The 12,815-nt window shown below is 38.8% G+C and overlaps 1 protein-coding gene across 1 annotated transcript in view; it reads right to left on the reverse strand.

Moving 5' to 3' along the window:
• The window catches only part of CFAP70 (cilia and flagella associated protein 70), a 121,636-nt gene that overhangs the window by 63,537 nt on the left and 45,284 nt on the right, over positions 1–12,815 (reverse strand). Inside the window, exons 11-12 of the mRNA XM_011991181.1 lie at positions 11,128–11,208; positions 9,440–9,531 (exon numbers count right to left, since the gene is read on the reverse strand). Of these exons, the coding sequence (XP_011846571.1) occupies positions 9,440–9,531; positions 11,128–11,208 (173 nt within the window). The remainder of the gene's footprint in view (positions 1–9,439; positions 9,532–11,127; positions 11,209–12,815) is intronic.

The following is a 12,815-nucleotide window of genomic DNA, read 5'->3' on the forward strand; positions in this document are numbered from 1 at the left end:
CTAGTAATATGTCCCATAGAGAAAAATAATGCAGGAAGGCAGACAGACTCTATTGGGGGTCGAGGGTGGTGGAATGCAGGAGCATATTTCACCAGGAAGGCCTCGCTGAGATGATAACATTTGAGTAAAGACCTGAGGGAAATGAGGAAGCAACTGATGTAGTTTGGGTATTTGTCCCCATCCAAATCTCATGTTGAATTATAATCCCCAATGTTGGAGGTGGGGCCTGGTGGGAGATGTCTGGGTCATGGAGGTGGATGCCTCATGGCTTGGTGCTGTCTTCATGATAGTGAGTAAGTCCCTGCAAGATCTGGTCATTTAAAAATGTGTGGCACCTCCCCCAACTCCCTCCCTGCTCTCTCTCTCTCTTTTGCTCCTGTTTTGACAATGAAATATTATTTGGTAATAAAGAAATTAAGTATCAATATATGCCACAATATGAATAAACCTTAACAACATTAGATTAAATGAAAGAAGCCAGTCACCACATGTTTTATGACTCCAGAGTTGGCAAATCGATAGAGAAAAAAAGCAGATAAACGGTTGCTTAGGCTTGGGGGTTCAGGGTGGAGGAGTTGGCACAATGGTTGAGAGAAAAAGGAGAATGACTGCTAATATACATGGAATTTCAATTTTTGGGGTAATGATAGTATTTATAAAGTTGATTATGGAATGGCTGCACAATTCTGTGAGTATACTAAAAGCCACTGAATTGTACACTTTATTTTATTTTTATTTTTCTAAGTTCACATCAGACAGCTAATATGATGATGTCACAACAAGGCTTGAGGGAGGCACAGCTCATGCATGAGCATAAACACCCAATCATCACGCTTATGAACTACAAAGGGATCAGAATTGGATACTTTAAATGGGTGAACAAAATGAAAGAAAAGATGATGGTGGTAGAAAAGTATATGGTATGTGAATAGTATCTCGATAAAGCTATCATTAGAAAATAAAAAGGAAGAAATTGAAGGGTAGAATGGTAGATGTAAGGAAACTTACATCTAAGTACATATTACATCTTACATGTAAGTCCCAGATGAGGGACTACTATGGCTTGGACCAGAGAGTATCTGATAATTAGGAGAGGTTCAGCTTGAAATATAAATGTGGGAGCCATCAGTGTACTGATGGTATTTAGAGCCGTGAGACTAGATAGAAACCAAGGAAGTAAGTATAGATAGATAAGGTGTTCAAGCACTGAGCTCTGGGGGACTCCAACATTTAGATGCTGGAGAGATAAAGAAGGCCAGGGAGGGAGGAATAAAGCCAGGAGAGTATAGCATCCTCACAACCAAGTGAAGAAAATTCCTCAAGGAGGGTTGGGTAGTTAAATGTTGATGACAGATCAAAATGACCCCAAGAACAGACCACTGGATTTAACAATGTGGTGATCAATGATGACCTTAATAACAACATTTATCTGAAGACAAATTATTGGAAGTGAGTTACCTGATCAAAGAGTTAAAAGATCCATGAATTTGTATTTAGATAGCATTACCAAATTGCCCTCCACTGGAATTTTACCAGTTTATACTCGAACCAGCTTATATGAGAGGACCTGTTTCCAAACATCCTCAACAACAAAATAAATTATCAAGCTTTTTTTATTTTCAGCAATTAAAAAACAAGGTACTTCAGCATAGTTTTGAGTTTCTTTTATTATGGAAATAGTTGAGCTTCTTTTCATATGTTGAAGACTGCTTTAAATTTAGGCATATTCTTTTTTTTTTTTTTTCTTTTTTTTTTAGACGAGTCTTGCTCCGTCACCCAGACTGGAGTGCAGTGGCGTGATCTTGGCTCACTGCAAGCTCCGCCTCCCAGGTTCATGCCATTCCCCTGCCTCAGCCTCCCGAGTAGCTGGGACTACAGGCACCCGCCACCGTGCCCAGCTAATTTTTTGTATTTTTAGTAGAGACGGGGTTTCACCGTGGTCTCAATCTCCCGACCTCATGATCTGCCCGCCTTGGCCTCCCAAAGTGCTGGGATTACAGGCATGAGCCACCGCATCCAGCAATTTAGGTACATTCGTATACAGTGACATAGATTTAGCAGTTTGGTATAACATGCCTCAGGCTCAGCCTGCAACCAAAGGCAAATAATCTTTCATAAGTATTGAGTATAATTTTCTTTTTTATTTTCTTTTTTTTTTCTTTTTGAGACAGGGTCTCGCTCTGTTGCCCAGGCTGGAGTACAGTGGCATGATCATAGCTCACTGCAGCCTGGGTCTCTAGGCTCAAGCAATCCTCCTGCCTTAGCACCCCCACCGCCCCCCACCACTGGGTAGCTCAGACTACAGGTGTGCACTACCACACCCAACTAATTTTTTTATTTTTAATAGAGATGAGGTCTTGCTATGTTCCCCAGGCTGGTCTCAAACTTCTGAGGTCAAGCAATCTTCCTGCCTCAGTCTCCCAAAGTGCTGGGATTACAGGTGTGAGCCATCATACCCAGCCTAAGTACAATTTTCCATTGTTGCCATTCTTTTTTTTTTTTTTTTTTTTTTGAGATGGAGTCTCACTCTGTCACCCAGGCTGGAGTGCAGTGGTGCAACCTTGGCTCACTGCAAGCTCTGCCTCCTGGGTCCATGCTATTCTCCTGCCTCAGCCTCCTGAGTAGCTGGGACTACACACACCCACCACCAGGCCTGGCTAATGTTTTTGTATTTTTAGTAGACACGGTGTTTCACTGTGTTAGCCAGGATGGTCTCGATCTTTTGACCTCATGATCCACCCACCTTGGCCTCCCAAAGTGCTGGGATTACAGGCGTGAGCCACCACGCCCGACCTATTGCTGCCATCCTAATTAGCTCTTGCTCTATAATTTTATCACTTGGCCTAGCTTGGAGAAGAAATGCCTTCCAATTCCCTACAGACAAAAAAAACCCTTATTGCTAATAAATGTTTCTCACAAAAAAGTCCAAGAACATTTAAACATTGATAAACCACAGTTTTTAAAGTACTATATAGAGTACTTTATATACTATAAATGGATAAAAAGTTTCAGGATATAAAAGTCATAAAAATTGCTTCTGCATTTGTTGTAAAACTGTCATTAAGGATACTGTTATACTGTCACTCTGTATTCCCCTATGTAAGAGCCCAAATTAGAAACCTGTTTTAGAATTTAATGCCAGGAATAAATGTGGTCTCTTTTGTGACTAACATGCTTCTCCCTTTATGATTAGGATTATAGAACTTATAGGGCTTCCCTTTTTGTTAGACAGCTCAGATTTGATGCTTATTTATGAGAGCTGTATTTAATGCGGCCTTCCTTTTCCATCATTTTGAGTTTTTGACTATTTCTAGATTATCAGTTTTATTTTGTATGTCATTTATGATAAATATTATCAGATTATTTTTGGAAGGGGACTAAATGCAAAGTTTTTAAAAACTCAAGAACACTCAGGTATAAAAGATGAATGTTCCATTATTAGCAGGTAATTCTCAAAGCAAACTTCCAAATTATTAATAATTATGTGTAAAAATGTTTCACTACACAATTTACAATGTGGATTAAAATTAAAATGAGAAACTTTTTTCCCCATCAAAATAGCAAAAATAAAAAAGTATTGTGTTGGTGAATATGTGAAGAAACAGTAGTCTCATATATCACTTATAGAACTGTAAATTTTTTGGAAGGCAATTTGAGGATATTTACCTAAAGTCTTAAAAATACATGTAATAAATAGTCTCCAAGGTAGAAGCCGCTATTTCCTTTCATCTTTCTCTGAGTATAATGCTCCTCACATCAAGAGGTAAAGTCTAGATGTCAGCAAAAATGACAGGGCAGGTAACTCTAAACTCCCACCCCTCCAGATAAACTTAATTTTTAAAAAAACCCAGAAACTGAAACTGTCAGAACCAACTTGTTAGAATGTTGGGAAAAAAAGGTTTACAGTAATGAAGAGAATGCTGAATCCAGAAAAAGGCAATTCTAAATCAGCAGGAAAGCTTTGTGACATTTTTACTTGCTCTTGCCCCACTGCACACTGCATCCCCAGCTCAGCAGCACTCTCAAAGGTGGCAGCCTGGATGTCTAGTGTGGCACACTGGTCCCTGATTCTGGAGGGAGCGGAGCAGACCTTATTCTCAAATTACTATGTTTGTTCTAACTTTTCTGGGACTGCCTGAGAGACCAGTGCAAGGCACTCATCTCTGTTTCTCCTAACTCAGTGTGGAAAAGCACTGAAACCTATACAGGGTAGAAAAGTATTGTTCAAAAACATTGTAAGGTTATCGAATCCCCACAGCTGTTTGGGGCAAAGCATTATGGTTGAGACATACAATAGACCACCTAAAGCCTGAGAAGAAAAGCTGGAGAGTTTCTTTGGAAATTAGAACATTCAAAAGTACTTGGGTGTACTGGGAAATTCAGAAAGCCACATGTATGCCCAGGACAGGATGTATGCTTAAAGTTGACCAGAAAAGACCCTATGCTTTCACCACTGATTGATCTACAGGTTCAGTATAAGCAGGAAGTAAAGGCTGAGGCAGAAATATAAATGGCCTGGTTAAGTGTTAAAAGAATGCCTCAGCACAGAGCCATCTGTAAAGATTGGCACAAAAAATTTTTTGTTTTGTTTTTGTTTGTATTTAGATCCTGGCATTCAAGGAAATCTGTCAAAACACTGGCTGAACACAAGTTATACCTTAAACAGTAAAAAGCAGCCAAACCTAATGAAGGGAAAAGTTTGATTTCCAAAATTCCCATATGATAGTATCCACATGTCCAGTTTTCAACAATGATAAAATACAAATAGTACAAATAAATAAAAGTATGACTCTTTCAAAGAAAAAACTACAGCAATTCTCCCTAAAGAAGCCCAGCCATCAAACTTACTACACAAATACATTAAATCAACTTTCTTATACACACTCAAAAAGCTCAAGGAAGCCATGGAGAAAACAAAGAGAAAAAAGGAAAGCAATGTATGAACAAAATTAGAGTATCAGTAGAAATAGAAATTATTTTTTAAAAAAAACAAGAAGTCTAGAGCTGAAGAGTACAATATTTGGAATAAAAAATTCACTAAAGGGTTCAACAGCAGATTTGATCAGGCAGAAGAAAGAATCAGTAAACCTGAAGACAAAACAATTGAAATAATTCAGTCTGAGGAACAGAAAGAAAAAGAATGAAGAAAAGTGAACAGAATTTAAGACCTATAGGATGCCATCAAGCTGACCAGCTACACATCATGGAAGTTCTGGAAGAAACTTCCCCCTTTCTAGAGAAGAAAGGGGGAAGAAATAATTTTAAAGAAATAATGGCCCAAAACTTCCCAAATTTGGTGAAAGACATGAATCAACACATCCAAGAAACTTAATAAACTCCAAGCATGAAAAATTCATAGTCAAATTGTCTATAAACACACCATAGTCAAATTGTCGAAACACAAAGACAAAGAAAAAATATCAAAAACAGCAAGAGAAGTGTGACTTGTCACATACAAGTGATCCTCAATAAGATTAACAGCTGATTTCTTATCAAAACCATGGAGGCCAGAAGTCACTGAGATGACATATTTAAAGTCTGAAAGAAAAAAAAAATTGATAACTAAGAATTCTATATCCAGGTGTCTCATGCCTATAATCCCAGCACTTTGGGAGACTGAGAAGGAATGACCACTCGAGGCCAGGAGATTGAGACCAGCCTGGGAAACATAGTGAGACTATGTCTCTACAGAAATTACAGAAAAAAAGGTAAAAGAATTCTATATCCAGTAAATTATCCTTCAAAAGTGAAGAAGACATTAAGACAATCCCAGGTTAACAAAATTAAGACAGTTGATAACAGGACCTACCTCATAAGGAATGCTAAAGGGAGTCCTTCAGGCTGAAATGACAAGACACTAGTCACTAACCTGAAGCCAGATGAAGAAATAAAGAACACTAGTAAAGGTAAATATGAAAGCCAGTGTTAATGTATTTTCAACTTGTAACTCCTCTTTCTCTTCTTTTTTGATGACAAATGCATAAAATAATAATGATAAGTCTATGTTAATAGGCACACAATAGATAAATATGTAATCTGTGACAGTAACAATGTAACAGGGGAGGGACAGGAGATGTATAGGAGCAGAGTGTACAGTACTGAAATTAAGTTTGTATTCAAACTAAGCTGTTACAGGTTTAAGATGCTAATTGTTGTCTCCAAGTTAACCACTAAGATGACAACTAAAAAATATATACAGAAAAGGAAAGAAGAGGGAAATCCAAATGGTATACTGCAAAAAATCAGCTAAATATAAAAAGGCAGCAATAAAGGAACTGAAGAACAACAACAAAAAAGACATGCAGACAACAAACAGATAAATGACAGAAGTAAATCCTTCTTTATCAGTAATCACGTTAAATGTAAATGGATTAAACTTTCCTATTAAAAAGCAGACACTGGCAGATTAGATTAGAAAAACTCACACAGAATCCATCTATCTGCTGTCTACAGATACTCCCTTTAGATATAAGGACAGAAGGAAGTCAAAGGTAGGATAAAATCAGATATTCCATACAAATAGTAAAAAAGAGCTGAGATAGCTATATTATTGTCAGACAAAATAAACCACAAATAAAAAGAAGGTACAAGAGACAAATAAGGACATTAAATATTGATAAAAGGTTCAATATAGCAATACAATACAACATTTATAAATATATACAACAGAACCCCAAAATTTATAAAGCAAAAACTGACAGAATTGAAGGGAGAAACTGATAGTCCTACAATAATAGAGACTTCAACACTCTACTTTCAATAATGGATAAAACAACCAGACACGAGATTAATAAAAAAATAAATGATTTAAGCTGGGCATGGTGATTCACGCCTGTAATCCTAGCACTTTGGGAGGCTGAGGCAGGCAGATTGCCTGAGCTCAGGAGTTCGAGACCAGCCTGGGCAACACAGTGAAACTCCATCTCTACTAAAATACAAAAAAAAAAAAAAAAATGCTATAGTCCCAGCTGCTTGGGAGGCTGAGGCAGAAGAATTGCTTGAACCTGGGAGGCAGAGGTTGCAGTGAGCTGAGATCATGCCACTGCACTCCAGCCTGGGTGACAGAGCGAGACAAAACAGAAGAGAAGAGAAGAGAAAAGACAGGAAGACAAAAAGACGGAAGTGATTTGAACTACCCTATAAACCAATTAGATCTAACAGACATATAGAGAACATTCCACTCAGTAACAACAGATTACACATTCTTCTCAAGTGCACATAGAACATTCTGCAGGGTATACCATATGTCAGGCCACAAAACAAGTATCAATAAATTTTAAAAGGTTGAAATCATGGCTGAGCATGATGGCTCATGCTTGTAATTCCAGCAATTTGGGAGGCCAAAGCGGGCAGATCACCTGAGGTCTGGAGTTCAAGACCAGCCTGACCAATATGGGGAAACCCCGTCTCTATTAAAGATACAAAATTAGCCAGGTGTGATGGCACATGCCTGTAATTCTAGTTACTCAGGAGACTGAGGCAGGAGAATCACTTGAACCCAGGAGGCAGAGGTTGCCATGAGCTGAGATCACACCATTGCACTCCAGCCTGGGCAAAAAGAGTGAAACTCTGTCTCAAAAAAAAAAAAAGATTGAAATCATATGAAGCATATTTTCTGATCACAAAGAAATAAAACTAAAATTGAGTAACAGAAGACTTAAAATTAAGAAAATAAGAATATTAAATAACTGAAATAAGAAAATTTAAGCAACACACTCAACCAATGGTTCAAAGAAGAAACCACGAGGAAAATTAAAAAAAAATAAAATCCTTTAGACAAATGAAAACAAAAACCAAATAAAAAGTTATGAAATGCAGTGAAAGCAGTGCTCAGAGGGAAATATATAGTTCTCTACACATACACTAAAGAAGAAGAAAACTCAAAATCAATGACATAACTGTATACCTTAAGGAACTAGCAAAAGCGGGGCACACTATGCCCAAAGCTAGCAGAAGACATAATAAAAGAAAGAATGAATATTAGAGTAAAAACAAATTAGTGGATAGAAAAATAATGGAGAAAATCAATAAGCTTTAAAAGTTGGTTTTTCAAAAAGATCAACAAGATTGACAAACTTTTAGCAAGATTGACTAAGAGAGAAGACATGAAAGTGGAAACATTACTACCAATTTTAGAGGGATAAAAAGGAGTATTAGAGAATACTATGAACAATTGTATGCCAACAAGTTGAATAACCCAGATGAATGCACAGCTTCCTAGTAACACACAAGCAAAACCCTATGGTACAATATAAACAGTTCTTTAAAATTACATATATGTATATGTAACGTGCATGTGTGTGTTTATGTATGTGTAACATGGGGGGCTTTAAAATAACTCCCGAAGGGCAACACCAAGGTGTTAAAAGCAGTTATCACTAGGTGAGTAGAGATCTGGATGTTTTTATTTTTTAATTTTTTAAAATTTTAATTTAATTATTATAATTTTTTATAGAGTTGGTGTCTCACTATGTTGCCCAAACTGGTCTCAAACCTCTGGGCTCAAGTGATCCTCTCGTCTTGGCCTTTCAAAGTGCTGGGATTGGCCGGGCGCGGTGGCTCAAGCCTGTAATCCCAGCACTTTGGGAGACCGAGACGGGCGGATCACGTGGTCAGGAGATCGAGACCATCCTGGCTAACACAATGAAACCCTGTCTCTACTAAAAATACAAAAAATTAGCCGGGCGTGGTGGCAGGCGCCTGTAGTCCCAGCTACTTGGGAGGCTGAGGCAGGAGAATGGCGTGAGCCTGGGAGGCGGAGCTTGCAGTGAGCCGAGATTGTGCCACTGCACTCCAACCTGGGCGACTGAGCGAGACTCCGTCTCAAAAACAAACAAACAAAAAAACAAAACAAAAAAACCACAAAGTGCTGGGATTACATGAATGAGCTACCATACCTGGCCTTGGGTATCTTTATATACTTTCTTGTTCATCCATATTTCCTATAATTTTTTTTTTGGAGACAAGAGTCTTTCTCTGTCTCCCAGGTCGGAGTACAGTGGCGCAATCTCGGCTCACTGCAACCTCCGCCTCCCAGGTTCAAGCAATTCTTCTACCTCAGCCTCCCGAGTAGCTGGGATTACAGGTGCATGCTGCCATGCCCAGCTAATTTTTTGTATTTTAGTAGAGATGGGGTTTCACCGTGTTGCCCAGGCTGGTCTCAAACTCCTGAGCTCGGGCAATCTCTCCGCCTCGGCCTCCCAAAGTGCTAGGATTACAGGCATGAGCCACCACACCCAGCTTCCTAAACATTTTTATAATAAGTATGCAATGCTTTTGTGATAAGGTAACAACAATAACAACAACAAAAACTTCATCTAGAAAAAAACCAGATAACTCCTGCTTAGCCCAAGGGAAATTACAATCATGGGGACAATCTGACTTTCTCTTATTTACATCCAAATTGTACAAAACTAGTATAAGCACCATAGCTACAAACCTTCTGGCTAGCTCCTCTGGCATTCGCTTTGGAACCAAAGCTTTGTCCAGCTGAATTTCCAACACAATGTATGTCCCTGCTTCTACGTATTGCTGTAAAGACATTGTTTTCTTATTATTTCCAGAAAAAAATATATTTATGAAAAATTTAGTAACATAAGATGATGCTCACAATAAGTGAGAAAACTGCATATATAACTACATATACAGTGTGATCTCAACTGTTAAAATACTTTTCACACAGAAAAATAACTGGAAAGAAATAGAGCAACAGTGGTTATCTCTTAGAGGAAAGGATTTTCAATTTTATTCTTGGAAGCTTCTACAGTGTAACAGTGCTTCAGCCCTGTTTAACTTGTTCTCAATACTTTCCCAAGAACTGTTTTAAGTGAATGCCATCCTCTCTGCCAGCAACCTTCTTTCAGGTGGGTCCTGCAGAAAAATTCTCTTCATAAACTTCTTACATTCCCACTCACAGTCTCCTCATTACCATCTACCAACTCCAGCTGCTGGACAGCTCTACCCAGATTTTTGCCAGCATCCTAAATACACGTCCAAAATTGAATTTATTATTTCCCCAATGTCAATCTCTCTTGATTTTTCTCTCAATGGTGTTGTCATCCTTCCAGAAAGTGAGGCTTGCAACCTGAGTTATCCTTAACTTTTTTCATCAATACCCCCAAAGCTTCCCAATTGCAAACTCCTTGCCTCTGCAGGTTTCTGACTTTCTTTACTGCAACCCCTGCCCTAAATAAAACTGTCATCAACACTCATCTATACTACAAGAAAAGCCTGCAGCTCTACCCCACCTTCAATCTCTTTTTTTCATACCCTTGCAAGAATTCTGACCTGAAACACACATGAGGTCTTATTTCTATCTGACTTTAAAACCTTTGATGTGAATCTCCTAGAAGAGGTTCAAGAATCTGTCATCAGCTATACAATAAAGTCCAAACTTTTAAATAAGCCTTTCAAGTCTTTCCATTACCTGATTCAGCCTCTTTCTTCTTTCCTAACTCTTTATAGAATCTTTCCTTTAATTTATCTATATACGATACACTGTAACTAACTGACACACCCTAAATTCTGCTCTTGCAAATTCTCTGTGTTGTTCTTTCTCAAGCTGCTCCCTGTCTCTGAAATGCCTCTCCCTCCATCTTCTTATGGCAAACAGGTCTCTTCATCTTTCACTACTTAGTATGGATATCACCTCCTCCATGAAGCCTTCCCTTAGACTTCCCCATCCCAATATTTGCCTCCTCAGAGCCCACACAGAACTTTTATTTGTACCCTTATTATAGCACTTATCAAAATTATATACTATGGTTATCAAAATTATATACTATATACCAGTCTGTTTCTCCTACCAGATGCTGAGTTTCCTGAAGGCAGATGAATAAATGCTGCAGAAGATGCATCTCTGCATCCCTTATAATGTTTAACATAGTAGAATTAATAAAAGATATAATATTTTAATGCTGGAAAGGACCTTAAAATTAACCTGGCACCAGTTCATTTTACAGAATTTCAACAAGACAAAGAAATTTGCCCAAAGTCACAGACAACTAGTCATGGGCAAATATGGAATGATAACTAACATCCTGCCCGAGCATTTTCCACTGAAAATGCCTTGCTTAATAAAGGTCTGGTTAACTTAAACTTAATTTTCCAAACTTTATGCACAATTACCTGTCCTTCAGGATTGTGACTTAGAGGGGGTTCACCTTCCAAAGGAGTATCTGAGCTCTGAGATTTTATACTAGGTGCCTGCTGAAAGAAAATGAACACACTTCAAAAATTGAATTCCTACATGGTCTTCATAGTGACAAGAACAATGATCTCTACATTGCATCAAAATGCAAACTAACTGCAGCCATAAAAAAGAATGAGTTATTGTCCTTTGCAGGGATGGATGAAGCTGGAAACCATCATTCTCAGCAACTAACACAGGAACAGAAAACCAAACACCGCATGTTCTCACTTATAAGTGGGAGTTGAACCATGAAAACACATGGACACAGGGAGGGGAACATCACAAACCCGGGCCTGTCAGGAGTGAGGGCCAAGGGGAAGGGACAGCATCAAGAACAAATACCTAATACATGCGGGGCTTAAAACCTAGATGGCAGATTGACAGGTGCAGCAAACCACCATGGCACATGTATACCTATGTAACAAACCTGCACATTCTGCACATGTATCCCAGAACTTAAAGTAAAATTTTTTTTAAAAAAAAGCAAACTAATATTGATACAAGTCACCAAGTGAGTAATCAGTGAAGTCTCTGGAATGTAATCTAACAGGCAAAATCATCACCTTCCCAACAACCTACCACATCCCCAGGCCTAGGCCTTCCATCTATATCCTTTTCTTTCACTGGTTTATCTTCTTTCAGATTCTTAGAAACAGCTTGCTTGGACAGCAGAGAATTAATTCCTCCTATTTTATTATTATGAATCAAGTGATGGCCAATATCCCGGAACAAGCTCAGTAAACATTTGGTCTGAAAACGAACAAAAAAAGCAATACATGAGACAAACTTGAAAGAAGTACACGTTATTTTTTTACCATTTAGTTTTCCAAACAATTTCAACATTTAACATCAGAGAGAAAGAAGGGACTTGAAAGACTTCATTGTATTTCCCTCCTTCTAGAACAGGTAAAAACACCGCAGAAAGTTAGTTGCCTACTATAGCATTTAAAGGATTTAGAGGAGACCTTACGACCTGGCTTGATTCTGGCATCTCATAACTCTTGTAATCAGAATGCTTTTAATCTTTGACACAAAATTTCAAACCAGGCTGGACATGGTGGCTCACACCTGTAATCCTAGCACTTTGGCAAGAGGATTGTGTGAGATCAGGAGTTCAAGACCAGCCTGGGTAACATAGTGAGACTTCAACTCTACTAAAAACAAAACAAAAAAATCAGCAAGGTGGGGCTGGGCATGGTGGCTCACGCCTATAATCTCAGCACTTTGGGAGGCCAAGGCGGGTGGATCATGAGGTCAGGAGATTGAGACTATCCTGGCTAACACGGTGAAACCCTGTCTCTACTAAAAATACAAAACATTAGCCAGGCGTGGTGGTGGGTGCCTGTAGTGCTAGCTACTCGGGAGGCTGAGGCAGAAGAATGGTGTGAACCTGGGAGGCAGAGCTTGCAGTGAGCCAAGATCACGCCACTGTACTCCAGCTTGGGCGATAGAGCAAGACTCTCTCAAAAAAATAAAAATAAAAAATAAACAATAAAAAAATCAGCGAGGTATGGTGGCACATGCCTGGTAGTCCTAGCTACTAGGGTGGCTGAGGTGGGAGAATCACTTGAACCCGAGCAGTCAAGGCTACAGTGAGCCATGACTGCACCACTGCATTCCAGCC

This window comes from Mandrillus leucophaeus, unplaced genomic scaffold (assembly GCF_000951045.1).
Source record: "Mandrillus leucophaeus isolate KB7577 unplaced genomic scaffold, Mleu.le_1.0 Scaffold39, whole genome shotgun sequence".
In the NCBI taxonomy this organism is placed as follows: Eukaryota; Metazoa; Chordata; class Mammalia; order Primates; family Cercopithecidae; genus Mandrillus; species Mandrillus leucophaeus.